Source organism: Rhipicephalus microplus, chromosome X (genome assembly GCF_043290135.1).
Source record: "Rhipicephalus microplus isolate Deutch F79 chromosome X, USDA_Rmic, whole genome shotgun sequence".
Classification (NCBI taxonomy): Eukaryota; Metazoa; Arthropoda; class Arachnida; order Ixodida; family Ixodidae; genus Rhipicephalus; species Rhipicephalus microplus.
In genome coordinates, this window is record NC_134710.1 from 199,117,304 (window position 1) to 199,140,841 (window position 23,538).

The 23,538-nt window shown below is 43.3% G+C and overlaps 1 protein-coding gene across 1 annotated transcript in view; it reads left to right on the forward strand.

Annotated features, from left to right (window-relative positions):
- Nucleotides 1–22,974, forward strand: part of LOC142775925 (neuronal cell adhesion molecule-like) — a 935,753-nt gene extending 912,779 nt beyond the window's left edge. Inside the window, exons 7-11 of the mRNA XM_075878461.1 lie at nt 5,828–6,112; nt 8,075–8,362; nt 10,852–11,211; nt 16,747–16,875; nt 18,416–22,974. Of these exons, the coding sequence (XP_075734576.1) occupies nt 5,828–6,112; nt 8,075–8,362; nt 10,852–11,211; nt 16,747–16,875; nt 18,416–18,564 (1,211 nt within the window). The 3' untranslated portion in view covers nt 18,565–22,974. The remainder of the gene's footprint in view (nt 1–5,827; nt 6,113–8,074; nt 8,363–10,851; nt 11,212–16,746; nt 16,876–18,415) is intronic.
- The last annotated feature ends 564 nt before the right edge of the window (nt 22,975–23,538 follow it).

Sequence of the window (23,538 nt, forward strand, 5' to 3'; positions counted from 1 at the left end):
AGTGCGTTCTTATTGAGGCCATCAAGCTTCGTCGTGCTGCATAGTTAGTTTTCGATTTGAGTCTATGCGAGCCACCGCCGACGCCTGTGCCGCCATGTTGAATCGGCGGCCGGCTGGTTGGGTCACGTGGTTTGATCTAGCGCAGCCAGAGCTGTGAAGCGGAAACCGGATCCGCTTTTGCCTGGAGTGAAATTCTCGCTCGAACCAATTTCTGCGCACCAGCCGCACGGCGTGGTTTTCCGGCCGCTTGGGCAGCGAAACGAGCCAGTTTCCGGAGAGTTTCGCCGGTTTCGTTCTTTTCGAGGCCATGTGTGAACGCGCCTTAAACGCGCCCTTAGTCATGTATCATGCTCACGTCCATCGATTCGTCCGTCCGCCCGTCCCGCCATCTGTGATGTGGCAGAGTGCCAGGTGGCCGCCAGGGGACGCCAGCATACGCCGGCTGCGTCCGTCGCGCCTCCTCACAGACTCCGCAGCACTCGCGGTTTGCAGCGTAACGCTGCTGTGCCCAGCGTGTTATATTATGCAAAAAAAGAGGCGCTTATCACGTTTCATTCTGACTGAACCCTATAGGTGGACACAGGCGTTCACCGAACTAGATTTGGAATTCACAATGTGTCCTTCAATTTGAAGTGCACTGCAATTAAAGCTAGCTTTTCCCCGGGATAAACAAGGTATGTGACGAAAAGATAAAGAATAATTTGATGCACTAAAGTTTACAAGGCTTCAAACAGCCAAACTGGACCAAAGGTTGTTTCTAGGTCCTTGCCAGGCTTTAGCTATAGGTGATGCTACATTGTTTCCACGTTGGTTTCAAGCACCAAGAGCGTCAAGTTAAACCACTGACAGTTGCAGATGTGACACGGACGTCCAGTCTTCACAGACAGAAACGCCCTGAAAGCAAACATTCGCACCTATCGTAGCCAGGCTCATCGTCGTTGGCGCAGTTATGCATATTCGGAGTCTTCGGGTTTCCGCCATCGCTTCGCTGCCAATAGTAGTTGGGCTAACTGTTGCCTTCTTATTTTAGTTGGCCATAGTGGAGTAGTCGAATTTACCCAATATCAGCGGCACACACCCAATTATGACGATATGATGATGACAGTTCGTTATACGCTCGCTTTCCGGGCGTGGAGGCCCACGCACAAATACTAGCAAAATCGCTTTTTTGCTGCAATAATTTCCACGACCACGAGCATTCTGGTAGAGAATGTGCACGTGACGTGGCACTTTCAACACTATGCACCAGTATTAATATTTAAAATAATGATAATACTTTAAATAATTTTATAGGTCGGTGCTGACCCTGGCTGATGGAATGTCTACCCAAACAGCCTACAGTTCATGACTCTCTGCAGTCAGTGGTGATTCAATGCCCAAGCACTGACAGCTAATGTTTTACAGGTACTCAGTTTACCTTTTAAAATTAACAAACGTTGGTTGGCCGCCGACTGCAGACCAAGCAGTTCTTGTTTGGAAATACTACCGATTGTTGCGCTGTTGCCTGCAACAAACAACCATCAGTTGGTAGTCGGTTTTTGAAGTGTGCGGGATGTGAGAATCCTTATTCTTTGGGACAGCAATGTGTTGGTGTAGCTAAGAGCACTTTCATGGTGAAAAGTCAGAGCAAACGTGGGTCCGATTGTGGGCGTACAGAACATGCCGCGAGGATTGGGGAGAGAGGTGGGCATGCTAGGTGTCAGTGTGTACCGCTCCATCAGAAAATTTGTCAAAAACTGAACTAGTGGCAAACCAAACTCAGCAGATAATAATCCTCTCTGTCATTACACAGAAAAGCGAACTCTTGGTTGATTGGTATGTGCGGTTTAACGCCCCAAAACCACCTTTTGATTATGAGAGACGCTGTAGAGGAGGGCTCCGGAAATTTCGACTACTTGGGGTTCTTCAACGGGCACCCAAATAAAAGGGAACTCTTTGGTTCTACTGAGAGCCTAATGCACAACTGTGACTATGACAACAAAAGAAAGAGAAAAAGTATGTTGAAATGTATACTGATTGTCAGGGTTTATATATATTTCCAAAACCTCTATAAGGTTATAACGGAAGCCCTAGTGGAGGGCTCCGGAAAGTTTTACCACCTGAGGTTCTTTAACGTGCCCATAAATATTAGTACACGGGTAGAATCATGTACTTATGGATGTATTATGTTTATAGATGTTGCATCATAATAGATACTTTGAATAAAAATAAGATGAAGGTTCTTGACTGTGAAGCTTCCAACGTCTCCAACATTTGCCAGTGACTACCTTTAGCCTCGGGTGCTTACCTACGAGGTCACGGGAGAGGATGTTTTCCTAGGGTTACAGACTTATAATTTTATTTTCACAACACGTGCACTCCCTGGTCGTATGATTGAAGGAGTCGCAAACTCCTGATCCGCTTTCCTTCTTCGAACTGAAAATTAGTGAAAAACAGTGTCGTCAAACACTGCTTTGACAATTTTTTATTATGAAAATTGTGTTGCCATTCATACGGGACCAGTCTTGACTGCCAAATACTCACCTTGCACAAGCAGGCTGCTTCGACTACCTCCTGATGTACGTTGCAAAATCTCAGCTCAAAAAGCTTTAAAGTCAGTAAAAGAATGTCGCAATCATTATGAATGCCCCGGAGAAGTTTGTAATTATGCCCTACCAACACAGTATTTCTCACAACCTAAAAAAAGTGGGCGCTCGAGAGAATATTAGCATCATTTTTATAGCTCCAAACATGCTTGGAACATTGTGCATGCTCAGCAACTCAACTTCTCATAAGACACGGGGCTGTGAAAAAAAAAATGCAACGCAAGGTGCAATGCTAGGTAAGTGTCATGTAAAAGGCATTCCTGTCGTGTGAGCAATTCTACGTGGGGCAAATGGGGTGGGGCCTCAACAACAGGCTTAGAGAGCACAAAAACAAGATATAGAAGAATTCTGTTTTATCCGCGCATTGCCGAACGTATGTGTGTGCTAACCGGTGTTTTATGAGTGTTCTGTTGCACGCATATGCAAATATGAAACAACGGGTACCATACAGAAGCTAGACCAGGAATGTGTCAGCAGACCATCATTACCTAAAGAAGTATTGTCATCGCTTGATGCCTCCGCATTTACGCGTGCTTGAGTGTCCGCTATTTTTATGTATTTATTTAGTTATCAGGCTTCCGATAAATTACTGCTGAAAGTTAGCACTTGCGTGTATGATCATCCTGTCCCACCCTCGTCATTACAGTACCGCGCTTAACGTTATGAACTAAGTACGAACGTCTATAGCCTTTTCGCTTACATTGAAAACACGGCGACCATGGCCGGGCTTCGAAACAGTATGATTTGGTGTTATAGTAACTATCAGCCGGCAAAAGAAGTAGAATCCGCGTGGGAGACCGAAATCACCGACCTGATGTTGCAACCGGAAACACAAGCAGGACAGATTCACTAGGTTCGAAAGCATATGAATGAAAACGAACAGTACACCAGAAAGGTGAACGAAGAAGTTGAAGGAGTACCTTTCGAACATGCGAAAAACCTGAAGTAAATCTCATCGGATCTAGCTAGCAAACTGGAGCCACCCGAAGGCCGGAGCTTTGACATTGAGTCGGTGCATCGCTTTCCAAATATGCGGAAGTCAAACCGTGTTTTGCTACTGTCTCAACTTTGGACAAGGTCGCCGGGCTCTCCGGTGTGCCTTTCGTGTCAAATGTAGCCTTTTTTTCTTTCTCTTGCTGCCATTTTGGCTTGCGAGAACACATTGTGGTTTAATCTTGTCAGACTATTCCTACATTACAAATCTGACCTGTATCTTTTGTTGTAAACGTCGTAATACTTTTTTCGATTGAAACCACAAATCCCTTTCGGATGAATAAAAGAAACGCGCCCACAATAGCCAGGTTTGACTTGCTATTGACGGCTATTCTGGGCGCGGCTATTCTAGCAAAAGACGTGGTCAAGAGTTCAACCCAATTGCAGTTATCACACTTTGTTGAGTCAGCCATACTAAAGTGAGCTAGAAAAGATAGTCGGCTCACTCTCCGGCCGGCGCCATGCATTGCTGTGACGCCACGGATGCCACAAAAATGTGTCAGGCATGTTTCCGCAACACGGCGCAACCACAGGTTGGAAGTGGGCGTTGGCACTGGGCCAGTTGCTGCGTGTTTGGAGCGGCGATACGAGTGTACGAGTTTTGTTTTTTTGGAACATGCGTCACGCCTCGCATCGTCGATCTACTATGTTTTTCAGCGAAGGGTGATGGGACCTGATCAAAAGTGATCGTCTCACGGTGTTAAAGTTTCTCCGCGGTGGCAAAATCATTATTTTGCACCAGGCTTTAAGGTGGACTTTTTCAGCCACGGGATGCATTACGACATCAATTTGGACATATTGGCAATCGTGAAAGAAAGATTTCCCAGGACGTTGGGTGAACAGGACATTGCCCTGGTCTCTCAAAATACATAAAGTGCTTTTAAGTCGTGAGGCGCTTGCACTTTTTGCTAAAAGACATTAAACCTGAATTATTATAGGGGCGGGAAAAGGCAAAACGTTTAAAGTTGAACCATTGCTTCTGACGCAGAAGTGCCCAGTAAGCAACTGTGATGAATATCTGACAAATAAATGATCATGTACTATCGCCAAGTACTTGAGAAGAGCGGTCTCCTGTTTTTCTTATCCGTGCATTTTCACACTCCTTAAATAGAAACATTCAGAGCATACGTAGCCAAATCGCGGAGCCAAGGCACTGGAGATCTGCAGAAAGAATGAGCAGCTGCAAATTGTTAAAATCTTTTGAATGTATAACCTTAAGTGCTCCTAGTAAACAATCCCGAGTATGCGTCAAGGCCAGCATCGCAGCTTTGCACGTACTCGGAATGAGTGTGCGTGACGAAAGAAGTGCCGTTTTGAAGTAATCCAAAGAATCAAGTTCACACTTGATAGCCTCGTAACGTGAGCTTTTAAAAAGTTGCCATCACTGCCTACACACATTATTGCGATTTATATGCATTTGAAATTGGCGCATTATCCCTTGCATGAACCGACTTCTGCATTCAGTCTAATCGCGCGTTGTACTGGTAGCGATGATCGAGTTTGAAAAAAGAATGTTTGCTAGACCTCCACTCCAACGAGTACTTATGGTCTTCTGTGTGTTTTATTTAACATAAGATAACAAGCTAACAGCAGAGGCGCATATAGCATGCTAGAGTGTTCTACAATGTTACCGTGATTAACGGGCACATAGTGGCCAACGCACTGAGCTTTCTGCTACACTCAAGCTCTCTGCTACATTTTTTCTGCTACATTCGCATCACTGCCTACACTGCTGAAAATCGCGCACGCAAAAGAAAAAAAAAACATAGCTTTCGTTGCGCACAAAAGCCTCCGTCAGGCTGGGCCTTACAATGAAGGCAGGGGTGGCGCCACCACATGTGTGACATATTCTGTTTCAAGCAGGGGACCCCAACAAGCACACTATCCTTTGTAGCTTACTTTAGCCTTACCAATGTGACAGCTGAACGAGTTGGTAAAAGCTATATCGTTGCAGTTGCAAGCGGTGCTTCGCCCGAAATAAACTACGCATATTTAGCAAGTTTTTCTTTACTTTTTGTTTGACCAGTGCCTAATGCGAACGGGGGAAAGCATTAACAGAAGGCGATTACCTCCCCCCCCATCCCCAAATTGGGAAACCTGCGCACAGTTTTGATAACCTTTATGTTTCTGCCTTTCTGTGCGACACCACTGGGTGGTAATAGCAGCAGGACGCTTCAGCGAAATCTTCTCTTAATTCTTTCGGTTTTCTTCTTTCTCAGATTATTTTCTGTTGCCTTGGTATCTTACAGACAAGCCAAAGGTACAGTTGACGTTGGGCAGCCATCCAAGACAGTGGAATATTGTTGAAGGGCACGACCTCTACTTGGAGTGCCGAGTCGACGCCAATCCCCGAATTGGAGACGTGGTGTGGCGCCTCGGCGGAAAAGACTTGTCTCCAGGCCGCCATGTCATCATGAGCAACCAATCGCTGGTGCTGCAGCGCGTCCACCGTCACAGCTCGGGCTCCTACACTTGCGTCGCTTCCAACAGAATCGGTGAAACAGAAAGCGAGCCACTGGAGATCACCGTGAAACGTGAGTTTTACGGAGAATGAGAAACTGCACCGTGAATGCAAAAAAGACACGGAATGGTTCTCGTCTTTTTTCTTCATGTGGTGAAAAGTAAGTTAAAAGTATTGAAAAAGAAAGTTATTTTGACGATGTACTCTTGTTACTCAGAAGTTATATCTCTCTCAGCTGAAGTTACCACAGAGTTCAGTGGGGATGAAATGCACAGAAAGGCCGCTCACTATTTGATTTTCACACACACTACCTCACTCTTCCACAAATATAGTAAACATTGCAAAGATAGTCGTGAAATCGCGGACCCCGAGTCCGAATATACATGGAGACAGTAGCGGGGTTCTTCACCGCGAGTGCGTTGAATACCGCTGCACCATTGCCTTTGAGCAGATTGTGCACCTTGTCGGTCTCCGTCATGAAGCCATTCACTAGGCGACAAAGGGCCAGGACAACTTCAATAGAAAAAGTGTATAACACGCTGTTTTGTTGGACATGCTCGGCTAACTTCTTCTTCGCGATGCCTGAGCGAATAGAACCGTTCGGAAAAGTCGGCCGTAGTTGGTGTTTAAATGAAGCGCAATCCAGGAAGTCCAGCTCATAATTGAAGAACCAAGAACACCCCGACGCCTTAGTGGAGGGCTCCAGAATTTTATACCACCTGGAGTTCTTTAACGCGTTCCTAAGCCCATGCACAAAGTCCTCGAATATTTTAACCTCCAGTGAAAAATTGCGGCTACCACCGAGCACTTGAAACTCTAGACAACCGTGGTGAATGTGGCATTGTCAATAGTAAAATCACGTGTAACTTAGCTTAAAGAGAGCAAAAGTGGCATGCCAAACAAAAAGATTCATTCTTTGTAGTCCCCGAATCAAGACGAGTTAATATACGCTTACTGTACAGGCTACATTATAAAAAATTGCCGTAGAACTCTCTTTTAATGAGAGACAAACAATGTAAATCCCACTTCTTTAGACAACTTTACCATGCGGTCATTGCAATATGGTGAGCGCACTATTAATTCTATCACTTAGCACTCAATGTCGAGACAGAACAGACAAGCATATTAAAACGCAAGCGTCTTTCGCGAATCAGTGGCCTCCACTTTCGTTTATCTCGTTTCACGTGTGTCAGGAGGTAGGTACAAGGCAAAATGTACCTATGATGTTAAAACTGAACAATTGCAATACCAAATATTCCAACTCAAAAACTGAAAAAAGTATTGCTTCAATACGTTTCCTGTCAGCAAGTAGAAATGATGTCTATTGTTATGACTTTGGTAGAGATTTTTGACGAGAAACGCTCACAGCAGCGCTATTGCGTCTAGCCGATAAAAGATTGTACGAAGAGAAAATCGATAATGGCGAACTCATTGCCCGCAGTGCGCAGCCAGAAATTGTTTCCTGGAAAGCTTGGGGGGGGGGGGGGGAGGGCTTTTTATTTTATTCACGCTCCGCCGTGTATTTGTAGGTGAATACATAATCCCCCCTCCCCTTTCACGCCACCGCTCTTTGTCCTTATGGACAACAAACCTGCATCAACTGCTGAAGTACTGGCATTCATCCCCGTGTTATGTGAATAGGGGTATAGTATTCTGTGAGTTTGTCTTTTTTTGCGACAGGGCCTCTTTTCGTGACGTAGAATCTCGCAAGTCGGAAAAGTAAATAAACTGCTACGACGCCTGTCCTCGCCTGTCCGGGCCGAAAGTGATATTATGGCGATATTCATAACCCAGAATTCAGCCCCAGCAGGGATGATGTGGACGTAATTTAGTTCTATTTTTCCTTATATAAATTCTAATTTTTTCCCGTTTGACCCAAAGTACAGTGTAAAACCTGATATTCAGGCGAATCTGCCTACATCAGTTTTTTCTGCACTTCTTTCCAACTCTTATCAGTAATAGTGCACATATTTCGCTTGGTATAGTGATATTCTTTTGAATAGAAGTACAGTGTTGTTCATATTCTGTACCGCAGATGCTCCTGCCTGTAACCAGTCGCAGACTACTGTCTATGCGGCTTCAAGGCATGAGGAAGTGCACATAGTCTGCGATGTGTCAGCCCAGCCAAACGATGTAACCTTCAAGTGGATGTTCAACAACTCGGTGAACAAACACGACCTGTCATCATTTACAAGCTCAGGAAGACGGAGCGTGCTGTACTACACTGCACGAAAGGACACTGACTACGGAATGTTCCAGTGTCTCGCAAATAACTCTATCGGGGCTATGAAGACACCCTGCTATTTTCAAATCGTCCGCGCGGGTGAGCTTTACGAGGGCGAATTTCTGCGATGCATGTTTCGCTTACAATATTGATCAATCACTTCTTCATTTGTTGTTTTTTTCTTGCCAGCATGAGATGTTTTTTTTCTTTAGTACGTAGTGCACTCTCCTGTCAACTGAGTTGGCACACTTCAGCTAGCGTATTGCCCAATTATCAGCAAAATGCCATGACCTCACTGTCAGTGAGTGACGATTTTGGTTGTGAAAACACGCGAGTGTTACAAATAGGCGTGTGCAACTTGCGTAGAGTTCATATCTAAGACGCATTGGTATGGTATAAAAATTTTATAGACGATATATTTCATGAGGTTGTCCTAATGATGTCAGAGGTGAAATTTTTCTAGGTTATGCACGACTTTAACAACAGATGTATATGAAGTGTGGCTAAAATATGTTATGCAACGATTACTAACATTCATACGCTCATTCGTTTATTAATTCATTTATTCATTCACACTTCTTGTTTCGGCATTAGTTAAAAGGCTGGAGAGAAGAAGAGCATAGTATATGCGTTCCCCAAGATGGTAGACAAGTGCCAGACACGTCGTAAGGAAAGCAAGAAAAGTCTTATAAACCTATATGTCTAGTCTTTACGAAGAATGAAGAAAATATTGATTTAGATACGGAAAAAAAAGCGTAAATCACGTAATGGCGCCCGCACTCTACAAAAACCTCTAAAATAGCCACAGTATATCTAATATACATTCAAATACGTGCATGATCTATGCTTATTGATTGCTATAAATTAGCAATTTTGGTGCTTTAACTATTCCAGTGGCTAAAGCCTCGAGCATTGTGAACCAAGCTATCAGCTTATATTTACTTCATTTTGCATGAACTTTACCAAAAAATATCATTGTGAAAACGTGCTATCAGTAGAGGTTGGAATACTCCACTGCAGTAAGCAGTCTGAATACTCCACTGGCCTGTAAAACAACGGAGCTCTACAACGCTCTCTTTCATGTTGTTGGGAAGTTGCCGACAGTCGAATGGTTCTTCTCATGGAGGCGATATGGTCGCAGACAAGGCTTGCAAGAGGCCCAATAATAAAAATAGAGTGCGTCCTCTAGGGACCCATAGGCAGCTTCCGTCTTCATTGCAAGTGTGCTAGTCGTGAGTTTCCCCACTCGCTACACTGTCATGGTTACTGCATTCATCGATGTATATTGCAACCTTTATACACTGGTTAATTTTGCAAATCATCAACTATTCGTATAAAGCAGTAGTCTGGTAAATTATTCACAACGCTTACTTTGACGCCTCGCAGGTTGCGTCAATTCACATGAAAAGAAAAAATATACTTGTGACTTAGGATAAAATAGTTGCGCATGCGCTGTTGCTTTTGACAAGTGTGACCATGTTATACCGGCACTGCGTTGCTTTCCAGGTCACGAGTTTGGCATTTGTTAGAGTGCAAATATTCCTAGCCCTATATAATCTTGGAAAGCGGTTTTTGTGTTTGATTAAGTACACAAAAGTGAAAATGGTTTTTAGTTGCCACTCAAGTTCATTATCATTAGCCTATTTATGCTCAATGCAAAACAAAGGGTTTCGTCTGGGAACCCATATTCTCTTATTTTTCTAGGCTCACCACAATACATACTCGCTAGATTTTTATTTCATTACATAGGTTAATTTAAAACCTATTTTTACTTAATGATTTTTGGAGCTGTAATGAACTATCGCTAAGTACAAAAAGCATGTGACATGATGGCTTTGCACACCTTGATTGCTTTTTTTTTCGGAAAATTGTCGCTTGCGAAGAAAAAACATCCTTACTTCGTTGTGCAGGTGCTCAAGAAGAGAGGCAGGTGATTTAATTAGACATGTGCTTTCCTCGCAGTGATCTCGGATACAGCAGTATTTTGAACCAGCTAAATACCATGTATGTACAATTCTAACTAGTCGGAGGCCACTGCAGACAATATAAAACACACAAAAAATTTGAAAAACACCTTCAATAATTCTGACGAGCTGCTTGTTTGCAGACATTTTTTTTGCGTCCAGGTGTGGGCCTTTAAGCTCATAGAAAGCTTAGTGCATGCTCTGGCGAACACTGGTTCGCTATTAATGGCACAATACTGTGTAATACAGGTTGAGAAACTCCGCAGAAACATTGTGTATTGCGAATATATCTTAGTGAAGTTGAAAGGGGGCAGCGCTGGAACGACTACAACGGACGAGATGAAGATACAAAATGCACTGTACTCACAACTTTCGCAGTTGTGAGTGCAATACATATCTGTCCTTTATCCCGTTCTTTGTATTCATTCTAGGGCTGCCCTCTTTTCACTTCATTATGAACACAAAGCAACACGCAAACATTTCTGTGATTCTGCGTAAATTTTATATATCAAACGGTCCCTCATTTAGGTGGGGCCACGAACACTTTTATTTAACGTAAAAACATGTGCACTCCCCTGCTGTAATTCGCGAATGCGAGTTTACACAGTGCGCTGCCACTCGCAGGTCCTCTAAGCAGCATGTACAACTGCATTGTGAGTAACGTGACGGATGCCGGCATGCAAGTGGATTGCCAGAGGCGCGCTTCCTTGGCTGCCGGTGCCAACTCTGCGCCTCCGGACCTGGTGGCTGCGGAGGCTTCGACTTTCCGCCAGCGCAACTCCTTTCAACTGGAAATCCGAGATGCACTCCTAGACCGACTCGTTTTCAACGCTACCTCCGAGGCTCCATCCTTCGCTGTTTCAAGCCTGTCGGCGGGCACCGAGTACGTTGTCGCCATCTATCTTGTCAACCAAAGCGGCAAGTTTAAGCTTGTCCAGCTCAAGGCATCAACGCTCCTGGCTTCGGAGGAAAGACTGAGATCAGGTTAGGGCCCTCAATGCTTGTCGTTATTACAGCGCACATCACACGCCTCACTGTATAAAGCTGTTTCTTTCATTTTCATGCCACCATTCAGTCAATATATCACAAGCTCACGAAATTAGTTTTGAACAAGAATTTTCTAATCTTCATAAAAACAATGAACAGCTCCAATATTTCTTGTTTTTTTTTATTTCATATGTTTTGCGCAGCATACGTTCTGCAACTGGTTCCTGCGGGAGCCAATGAAATCTGGGAAGGGCATCGTAGGCTTCCGCAAGAGGCCAGAACGTGTGCAACCGACTCACGTTTTACCCCCCGTATTAAGGAATTTATTGCTTGAGACAAGAAAATTAGCACTGCATTTTGCACATAATGAGGCCATCGCAAGGCTCATCCGCGGCTTACTATAGCTTCCTTACGAGAGAAAGTGAGAAAATAACTCCTTTTCCTCGCCCACTTTCGCTTGATTGTCTTCATGCTCAAGAAAATGTTAGGGGTCCTTCGTGAACCTGTAAATGCCGTCGGGCTTCTCCATGGTCAGAAGGTTTGACAACATATGCTGTACAGAGAATAAATGCTGTACAGAACACCTGGCGTACAGCTTTCTTTGCCTAAAAAGATCATCATAAATATTTACATGTTCAAGTGTTTGTTGCGCATAAAATTTCATTCACACATCAGTTAAAATCCATTGAAGATCTGAAGGCATTTGCTCCAAGACGAGCTCCTCTATTTAGATTTTTCACATAATTATTAATAGCACTTGGTAATTTGCATTGTGGTCCGCTGATATGGAGTATCCGTTTTTTTTTAGTTATGCCCTGCTGAATATTGTCACGTTTTTTAAGATAAACTTGGTTTAATGGGTTCGTTGAGTCGACTAGCCAAGCAGCAGCTCAGACAGATCGTCTATGTCTTCTTTCACTCCTGGATCTCACCCAAGCATATCATGTGGCAATAGTCCTCCCTTTGAAAGCATCGACTCGATGCTCGTAAAGAAAAAAAAAATGAAGGCATACACACGCAGATACAGAGATCCAAAAGAGGGAGAGTGCCAGTACTCACAGCGCAAATGAGGAAATTTCGCCAATACTTGCACCAAGCGCAAAAAAAGGCATAAAAACACAGAAGAACACGATTAGCAGCAGCAGTGCAATGTCATAGCATGTCGCAACACGTGAACCACAAGGGCTACTCTGTGAAGTAGGGCTTCAGCCTAACGACATGCACGGTTTCGAACCGAAGCTGTCGACAAGAAGACGCTGCGCCGTCCGGAAATACCTCGTAGGTAAGATCTGTGACACGTCTAAGAACCTTGTACGGTCCAAAATAACGGCTTAGGAGTTTTTCAGATAACCCTGGTCGCCGAACAGGGGCCCACACCCACACTCGGTCCCCAGGGTGGTAGGTGACGTTTCAATGGCGGAGGTTGTAACGTCGTGCGTCTTCATCTTGTTGGTGACTGGTGTTTATGCGAGCTAGCTGACGAGCTTCTTCGGCGTATTGAGTGTATTGCTCAGCGTCTGGAGCGATTTCATTGCTTTGGTCACACGGAAGCATAGCATCGAGCATGGTTCCCACATTGCGTCCGTAAACGAGTCGGAAAGGCGGAAATTGCATAGTTTCTTGCGTTGCCGTATTGTATGCAAACGTGATGTATGGAAGAATTTCGTCCCAGGTTTTGTATTGTACGTCAACGTACATTGACAGCATGTCCGCTATGGTCTTGTTAAGCCTCTCTGTCAGTCCATTCGATTGCAGGTGATAAGCCATCGTTTTTCGATGACTTGTGCAGCTCAATTTAAAAATGTCCTCCGTTATTCGTGCTGTAAATGACGTTCCTCTGTCCGTAATCACGCATGACGGGGCACCATGCCGTAGGACGATTTGGTGCACGAAGAACTTTGCAACTTCAGAGGATGTGCCACGGGGTAACGCTTTTGTTCCAGCATAACGAGTAAGATAATCTGTCACCACTATAATCCATTTGTTTCCAGAGGACGACAAAGGGAAGGGTCCGAGAAGGTCCATTCCCACGAGGTCAAACGGTGTCTATGGTGTTGCGATCAGCTGGAGCAGGCCCACGGGTCTCACAGGCGGAGTCTTGCGACGCTGGCGCTCACGGCAGCTTTTCATATATCGATGTACACTGTTGATAGTCACGGCCAGTAATACTGTTGGCGTACTCTGGCGAGAGTTCGCGAATAGCCCAAATGTCCTGACGTGGGTTCGTCGTGGCACGCAAGGAGATCTCGTCCCGCATTTCAGTAGGAACAACGAGTAGGAAGGCTTTGTCGCTACCACGGGCGTTTTTCTTGTAAAGAATGCCTCTTCTTAGACAAAAAGAGGACAGTTCGCGAGCAATGTGTCGAGGAACCTGAGAGTTCCGGCCTTCCAGGGAATCAATAGCTGGGCGAGATTCGTCGTCTGCCCGCTGTTTTGACATAGATTCGGAATCGCTGACTGCTCCGAGAAAAGCATCTTCATCCTCGGAGCCCCTGACAGCGTGCCCCACAGGCGCTCGAGAAAGCGCGTCGGCCTCTTCGTGTTTGCGCCCTGACCTCTACAGAATCGTAATATCGAACTCCTGCAAACGCAAACTCCACCGAGCGAGACGGCCGGATGGATCTCTGAGATTTGCCAGCCAGCAGAGCGAGTGGTGGTCAGTCACCACTTTGAAGGGACGACCGTAGAGGTAGGGCCGAAATTTGGTCGTCGCCCACACGACTGCGAGGCATTCTTTTTCCGATGTAGAATAGTTGGTCTCGGCTCGAGAAAGAGTATGACTAGCGTAAGCTATTACATTTTCAACGCCACCGTGTCGTTGTACAAGGACAGCGCCAAGTCCGACGTTGCTGGCGTCTGTATGAATTTCTGTAGCAGCCTCCTCATCAAAATGGGCAAGAACAGGGGCTGTTTGCATTCTCTGCCGTAGCTCTGTGAACGCTACATCTTGTTCTGGGCTCCAAGTAAAAGGCACGTCATCTCGGGTGAGTCGCGTAAGAGGTTCAGCTATCTTCATGAGTTGGCGATAAGTCGGCGATGATACGCGCACAAGCCGAGGAAACGGCGTACCGCTTTTTTATTTGATGGAACAGGGAAGGCGGCGACAGCAGCAGTTTTGTCTGGATCAGGTCGCACTCCATCCGCACTAATGACATGTCCCAGAAATTTCAGCTCTTCATAGCCGAAATGGCATTTTTGGGGTTTCAGCGTGAGTTTAGCTGTGCGAATGGCGTCCAGAACCTTTCTCAGACGCTTCAGATGTTCTTCGAAGCTCTTGGAAAAGATGACTACATGATCGAGGTAGACAAGGCAGTTTTGCCACTTCAAGCCAGCGAGAACTGTGTCCGTCATCCTCTGAAAAGTGGCTGGGGCAGAACAGAGGCCGAAGGGAAGAACACGGAATTCGTAAAGTCCGTCTGGAGTCACAAACGCGGTTTTTTCTCGGTCTCGTTCATCCACTTCAATTTGCCAATAGCCACTTTTTAGATCGATGGACGAAAAATACTTCGCGCGTCATAATCTGTCGAGAGAGTCGTCGACCCGTGGAAGAGGGTAAACGTCTTTTTTCGTGACGCTACTAAGCTTGCTGTAGTTAATGCAAAATCGCAGCGTTCCGTCTTTTTTCTTTACTAGAATGACTGGCGAGGACCAAGGGCTGCTGGATGGTTAATCTCAGATTGTCTTTGTCTTCTTTCACTCCTGGATCTCACCCAGGCATATCATGTGGCAATATATAATCTTGAGTTTACTTGAGTCTTAACTGTGTCTTACCTGTGTCTTGAGTCTTACGTGTTCAGCTGTGTAAAGTAAAGTACTTCCTAGTAATACGTGAGCAAGACCATCAGTGCATTGCCTTTCACAGCTTGCGCCGTGCTTATAGGGTTTAACTATATCCCTTTATTAACTAAGTCGTTAGAATAAATTTCATTAGCATGCCATACATATTTCGGCGATTTTTGGTAAATATCGTTTATTTTTTCATACTACAGATAAACCTTGGTTAAACAATCAAGGCACATACAACTTTTGGTGTAATGCAAATTTTTCTTCGGTCTCGGCCAAGGCCCATTGGCCTTCAATCAATTGTAGTATGGTAATTGCAAACTCATTTTCACCTCACAATGTTTGATACTAACGTACGGTGCCGTGCAGGTACAAAGGGGTGGTGTACGTGCTGTTACGTAAGACGTCCCAAACATGTACGGGCGTCATAACACTGGCTCGGGCATTCGCTCCCCGCCGCTATTTCCTCAGAATCGTGCTGTAAAATATACCTTTCTTACAAAGTGGTAAGAATCAACTTTCAGTGACGCGCGCTAGGCTCCTAGATTGCGCTCACAAATCTTGGAGGTCCTACCAAAGGCGCTGGCTTCACGCTCTTTTTAACGTGTCGGTCGGGTGCTGCTGTCTTATTGTGGTTCTGTCCACTTCAATGCAAGCTATGTCCTTCGGCATCAGACAACATATGGAAGGTGCACGAGGCCCGAAAAAGACAAGGACGGTCTTGGCGAAGTAACAAGGCCTCACAACGTCCACATGCAGAACTATTGAGAACGCATTTGTGAGGGCACAATTATAAATTTCTTAAAAACATCCCCAACACCATGGCTATAAGAAAATATAACACAGGACCGCGATTCTAAAATTTTCTGGCCTTCACATATTGCGACAAAGTCCTTTTTTTGTCAGTTTTCCTGTGGTACTTTAATGGAATGTAAAAAAGAAACCTACTAAGATTAGAAAGGCGCTCTTAGTTGTTGCAGCTACCAACATACCTCGTTCATTATATTACACAGGCGCGTACATGCCGTAAACTGAGTGCCGGTACGATTATGACGTCTACACTTTCTTTCACAATTATTCAGCTGTGTTAGAGACTTTGCTGTGCCCCCCCCCCCCCAAAAATAATGTAAATGTATTCCATCCTTATTTTGTCTCGTGCTGATTTTCCATACTTTCTTGTGATAAAAACTATGGATGACAGAAATATTTTTGGTGATCCTGCGAGTTTCTAGGTTTCGCTGCATTTGTTATCACTTAGAAGTAGAGTACGCCAGGTAGCAGACGTTTATAAAGTTTTTACTTGGTTCCCGAAAACATTCCCCTTTTATTTACTATATATGTAGTGCATCGTTATAGTCTCACGTGTACAAACGTTACAACAGAGGCATAGCTTACCATTGGTGTGCCTAGGATCTAGGTATTACTGGTGTGACAAACCGTCTCCCACAAAAGGCTTCTTTTTTGTCTTTGAGACAATGGCTGCTTACCCAAAAAGCTTTTTCTACTGGTGAAAATTATTATGTGCTTGCACCACTCCAGAGCAGCAGGAGTCCTTGGTGTGGTCTAAAATTAAGTACATCGTACCTTACGTACGCGTTGCGATGAACGCTTCCGCTAGAACAGTAGTTGAACAACTGTCGAAAGCAACCCAGCTAAAATGAAGAGTAATATAGGGCGAGAGTAGAAAAGAACTTATCTTCTCTGGTGTGCACTACTTGCATGATGTTTATGTGCATGATGTTTATGCAGGTGTCGAACAACGAAAGCCTTGCTGTGCTCCACTAGGACTTCTTATAACATCAGGCGTCGTTCTTGCTTTCCTCCTGGTCGTCATTGTTCTGCTTATAAAGTACAGGACCAGATTAAAGCTAGCCAAAGGTAAGGTGTTTGAGCCTTGATAACTTCCCTATATAATGCTGTAGATACTGTTGATAACAGTAGGATTCTTCAGGTGTTCATAAGTTCAAATAAAATGAAAGTTGCGGGCATACCAGCGAAGTGATGAAAGGTTGTTTTGGTGAACTGCTCACAGTTATTTTAAAAGATAGCGTACTACTAAAGTAAACAGGGCCAAAGTAGCAGTTTTCGCATGCTTGTGCGGTTCGAAACAAGTAAACCAGCTGTTACACTAACTAGAAGCGAGCGGCTACAATTAGTTCGTAGGCCATAACGAGAGCGCAAACGAAGGACGAAAAAGAGAATGTTCTGTCGTCGCCCCACTTGGATAATTAGCTCTCGTAATCACTGTTCAGAACAAGAACTGCAGTGAATGGTAGGCAGAAACTGAATGTTGAAGCGTTTTTTTAACGTTATTCATTGGATGTGTAAAATTTACTGCGATAGATACATTTAGTGTTCAACGCCTTGTTCACGCTCGAAAATACTGCTATGCCTTCGCTAAAGATATTTTCGCTCAAATAAAGAAATTGAGAAATAACCTATAAAGAGGCAAAAGACAGTGAACCGGTGCGCACTATGTATTAACTGTTTTATTTCAGAAATACTGTGATAATAAGTGGACACCAAACGTGCTTGCGTGCTGCATCTACATCACTAACGAACCAATCATTACATCAAACAGCTTGCGTTTTTCAAAAGAGGCCACGCCTTTTTACACGCGTGACAAAGTAGGCAACATCTTCTTTTTATGTTTTTTTTAAGTTTTTGTTTTGTGTTTAAACAAGACTTGCTCACAGAAGCACCCGTACCTGCTGGTTGTACTCGTAAAGCGAAGCTTTCTCTGAGATTTTTTCCAGGTTTTTCTCATGCAGCAGAGCAATAATTCTGCCGTTTTGTGGTGAATTAGAGCCAAACAGATCAAACTAATAAAACTGCAGCAGATTCAATGCGATTGCACTAACATTCGTGACGTCGCTTTTAGTAGATGAAATGAATTATGGCATGCAACTCTGGTCTTACATTCAACGTTCGTCTGTTAACGTTACTTCCTTATGTCGGCCTCTTAGTTACGCTTCCAGTTAGCACTGCAGATCTACACTTCACATCTGGTGACAGCCTAGCTAAGAGTGACCTCTCAAACGAATTAAGTGATGAATTATTGTCTAAATTCTTGGCATCATACCACGTTAAACAGGGAGAGTTGAAGATGCGTAGCGAGACAGCTCGCGTCCTGCGCGTCTGAATGCTATAGCTTTCGCTGAATTTAGGCTGCTACAGGACCCATTGGGTGTGCTGCAGTTCTTTCAACACTCCATCTAAACAAAGTTTTCTTCCGTGTGACACCTACATTAGCACTAAGATTACCTCGCAGCAAGATAGATGGCATGAATTACCAACGTTGAAGGCAGAAAGGCTGCAGTTGTCCTGTGCCGAAAAATAGTAATGTTTTGCGTGCAAACTTTACATAGTTTATTTTCTCGTTTTTTTTGTACGCGCATGTACCCCTTCCCATTCACAGGTTCTCTTGAACCACGTTCAAGACCAACAAGCGGTGCAGAAGAAGAAAGTGAAATGAGGGAAGTGAACCCCGAGTGTAAATACGTCATTCCCGCTGATGGCGCCAAGCAGCTATCGAGTTCGAAGAAAAACCCCTTAACATACGTGTGATGCTACTGCTTACCTCTGTGCTTCCATGAGGAGAATGCGGCAAAAGGCTGAGTGGATGTCAGAAGACTCTGTCCACTTCCACCCTGTGTAAGCATTTCTTCGCGACAACGTGCATCGTGTGCCCGCCAGGAGACAGGAATGTACTGACGCTAGACGCCTTAGGATTAAGATATTGCATATTGTCTTGTGACCTACAACTAACATCAGTGTGTCAATACAAATGCACTGTAAAGTAAAATCAGCAGTCTAAGATAACTCAATCGGTGGCTTGAAATGTAGATTCCCTTTTTCAGCATCACATTTCCTCATAAAGTAGGGATGTTCGAAAGAATTCGGGCGTTCTTTTTTGTGTTCAGGTGTAGTGAGGGGCTCGACTAAAGAAAAATTGGCAGAAAGTCGATTGTCTTTCATATCCACGTCGCGAGATTATGGTCTATGAGAAACAATATGCAGTGAAACTTTACTTGAACGATACAGTGAAACTTAACTTCAAGAGAACACAGAAAAAAAGTTCCTTGAATGTGATGATCGCGGAACTGAATTAATAATACAGCAACTTGTTATTAAGAGCTAAAAAAGCATCGTTTGATGGAATGAAACTTTCACCCATTTATTTTTACTGGTCCTTGTTGAATTTGATTTCGGGTTAATTTGATATATTTTGAACCATGCATCTATGTTTTGCTGCACTTGTGCCCTTAATAGGGTAATGGTCCTGAACTGAGTGACTGTGTCCAAACCCCCCCGATGAACCTGCTCCGGCACGACACTCTGCTTGAAAGTGAAGGACTTCACTTTTTTTGATCTATATAAATGCTTCTTCAGCAAAAATTTATTGTGCTTCGTCTACAAGGGTTCTTTCCTGCTCATCGTCGTGAGGCAGGACACTTGCTACAATCTCTTTTGTAGACAGAATGACACAAATTGAACACGGAGGTCAGAAGTGACATAATCTTCAAAACACTACGCGCTGTCTGTACCCGGTCTTAAAGATAATTTCTGACTAATATAAAGTGAGTGACACTAAATGGCGTGTCAATATATGTTCGTGGAAATTAGGCGTGCTCCGTAATACCTTTGCTAGGTTTTTAGGTGGGCTATTTGGTTTATGTACATTGTGGCAAAACAGCGCAAACGACGTGTCGTGTATAATTTTCGGCCCAGCGTTCGTTCAGTTTCACCATAGTGCAATAATTTTGTTATACTCAAATGCAATGGATCCAATCACTTTTCAGTGAAGGTATCAAAAAAAGTTTGTAGAATTAAACTGTTCATTCGACTGATGTTCGTTCAAGTGGTATTTTACTGTATATCTCTTTCGCAAATTACTGTGCGTATTGTACTGCGCTCATTATATGAACAACATGGTAGCTCTCTTTGCATTTTAGTTTTTGGTCAAATTGTGCTACGAAATGCCAGTTTGATGTGACTATGTCCCATATTTCTGAGCTTCTGATGCATTTATTTCATTTTCTTTACACTGTAGTGACATTACTATTCTAATAAAATCACATTTCGCACTATGCTGTCCCATCAGATAATGCATGCAGTATAATTTGTTATTGCTGTAACCGAGCATACAATCATCTGGAGGTGTTGTTAAGTAACCTAGATTTACAGAAATGGAAAAGGTTTAAAACAGAGTAAATTAGTGTGTGCATGAATTGCACAAGAAGTGTTTCCTGCACGTGTTGTTGGTAATGTAATAGATAATGGCAAAATGATTATGGCTCATTCGTGCATTTATTGAAATACCTATATGAAGCAAGTCTTCTCCATAACAGAATCGATATCACAAGCATCATGTTTTACAAACAAGTAATGAAAACGCTTTACGCATCTATCGAGGACTCAAACTGGTGATACTATAAGTAACTACTTACGGTGCAGCGTGTGTACTTATATAATGCATGAATATTATGTTTTCAAATATCCAATGCCGATATGTGTTTGCTCTTATTGAATGAAAAGCTTGCTTTTGTGATCTCTTGCTGGTGAATCAATTTGAAAAAAAAAAAACATCAGAAGGAAGAATGATGAATTCGGGGCTAATGTGCACGTCATTTACATGCAACAAGGAGTGATATCAGCAGCCCTTCAATGCAGCTTAGACGCGTTAACGTCCTCGTCTGTAGACGCCCCATAAAACCAATGATTAACTTCGCCAAAAGACTAATATTTTTTTTAATAAATACTTTTCCGCGTTTGGCTATTCGATCTGACGTATTTCAGAAGATTTTCTTGCAGTTAGAGCAAAAAATCATTCTCCTGAAGCAATAATGTTATCATCTTTAGGAAGATGAAAACAAAAGTACCTGAAAAGTGCATTCCAAGCTTATTAATGCTCTCTGCAGCATAATGCTTACGTTCGAGTGACCAAGCGGCACAGAAATTCTACGAATAGGCGCTTCACTAACTGAATCAGTTTTAGAAACTTGGCTGAAATTGTACCTGGCTCTGGTGCAAGATTTCCCCTTCAAACGCTTTTAAATTTAATGGAGCGCGAAAAGAACAATCATAGCATTCGTTTCTTGCGCAATAGAGGAGCTTTTAAAAAGTATATTAAACATATTCTGCCACCCCACCATCACTAAACACAACTAAGAATATTTATTGAAACGTTTCTATATTCTGGAAAGGCCAGACGATGTGAGCTACATTTACAGTGTTAATGCAGGCACCTGCGTCTGAATCCTAGTTTCCACTTTGTCAACATTTTGCTGGCATTTTTATATCTAAAAAAGAGCTCCTGGAAATCTGTGCTTGAATCTATTCGAGTGATTCTCTGTACAGAAATGTGCTACTTTAAAGTATAAAGGTTCATTGTGTTTACTAACAATAGATAAAATGAAGCAAGGTGGCCAACTTTGCGGTGAATAAAGCGTACTAATATTTTCTCGTACTTTTAGAAATGTCATTAGAAAATCAATTGTAAGCACCCCAATGAATACCTTTCCAACTAGAAACACTTCCGGTGGCTTCGTGATTTACCTTTCAACTGTTTGGAAAGCTTTTAATAAAATGAGACCAATTTACGTAACAGGCTTAACCTAATTTTTCTTGAACTGTTCACAGACCTCCCTCTCTGAGGGAAGTGAAAAGAGCTGCAACTCAAGACATTACTCGTGACTTATCTTCTGTGCATGAGTTGATGTGAACACGAACAACCTTCTTTCCGTTATTCCTTTCTATGAAACTTTTAGATCGAACGCGCAGCAAACTAATTAAGGTACTTGGTATGCTTCGCAATCATTAAAGCGTAGATCTACGCCTGGCCCAGTGGAGTTGTAGGAGTTGTGGAAGCTAGATGCTTCAAAGAAAATGATTACAGCATTATCTGAGGATAATTTGGGAAATATTTTCATTAAACATAATGATATATTATGTTGCACTTCGACTTTCGCAGTAGCTGATATTTAGCCAGCATAACAGCCAGCTTTATGAACAAGATAAATCTTCACGAAAGTAATATTTGGGACTCTGACAAACGCATTCATTCGGAATGTCTTCATTCTTCGTCCATTAGGTGCCATTTACAGACGTCGAGCCACCCAATGCCCAGTTCAGTATGAAAATTTGTTAATGAGGTTTACAAATACGTTTGCATAAGGCTTTCCATTCACAGCATTTCGGACAATTAGCCTTGACGATGGAAGTGCCAGAGCGAAGTAGACAGGACAACTCTTTCATTCCCTCTCCGACTGCATCACCCAAGCGGCAAGTTCCACTTGTGACCTTTGATAACTTGTGTGATGTTGTTGCATTGTTGTTGCTAGGTGTTGTTTACTCAAAATCACGAATAACTAAGACGACGACAATGAGTGATGGTGCTGAGTGAATGAACTATTGCCAAGGTTTCTGAAGCTGTGATGGACAGCACCGTCTTAAAATGGGCAATCACCGACATCGACAAGTGCGAACTGCTACCGCCTCTCAGTGTAAGTGTTCGCTGAGAAGACATTTATTACTTGCGTCTGTGTCAGGAGAAGGTGAATAGACGCGACAATAAAGCGAGCAGTCAGAAGCTCTGCCATGTAATGAAGAGCGCTCTTCCGGCTGCTTTGCTACTTCTCTGTTTTTCTGTGATGAAGCTGATTTACCCAGCTGTTCATCACCGGCATCTCTGCAGTGAGACCACTCTTGCGCTGGCGAGAAAGTGGACTATAGCCGAGGCTCTTCAATTCTTGAACGCTCAAAGTGAACGGGTCTTCAGTTATTGCAAATAAAACCACTATTTTTGTGTATGTATATAGAAAATAATCCACTTGTGACACATACTATCCAAAAAAAAGTGCATATATGGTATTAGTAAACGTGTTTTCTGCGAACTGTTGATGCTCTCTCTGCGTTACGTGTTCTGATGCTCTCTCAAAAGAAGCCTATATTAAAGGTAATTTTGCTGCTGCTCTTCTTCGTCGTCTTTCTTGTTTTTTCAAAGTTATTTGTTAAGAAGTTTCGCGAGTCACAGACTTGCGTGTGTAGGCTTTTATGGCAACTTGAACTTGCTTTTTCTTATGCAAACTTGCACGGAATCGAGTTGCGTCCAGGAAGAATAAACAGGTAAGAGTGCCTAGTGCGCTAGATTTCCCTTCTGGGAAAACAACATATGGAGTGTTTTTTTTTGAAACTTTAAATGATAGTATTCCGACGGAAGAATAACATTTCAGCACAATAAATTGCCAGTTGCGGCCTCTAGTCTCTAAATGCGGAGATTGCTCAAACGCGCATTTTATAATAAAACTCCATTAATTGAAGGCTCTGACATATAATTTACGATGCATTCTAAACTTCACGAATTCCAGCAAGCGAGCTTTTATGGCATATGAGCTACGAATAAAATGGGAGGGAAAAGCAGATATTGAAACAAGGAGCCATCAGACTAGCAGCGAGAACGCACTATTGTTCTCTTATAGGCTAGAGCACGCAAGATCGAGCAGCCTGACCTTTCTGCCTTTTCATAAATTTCTCGTTGCT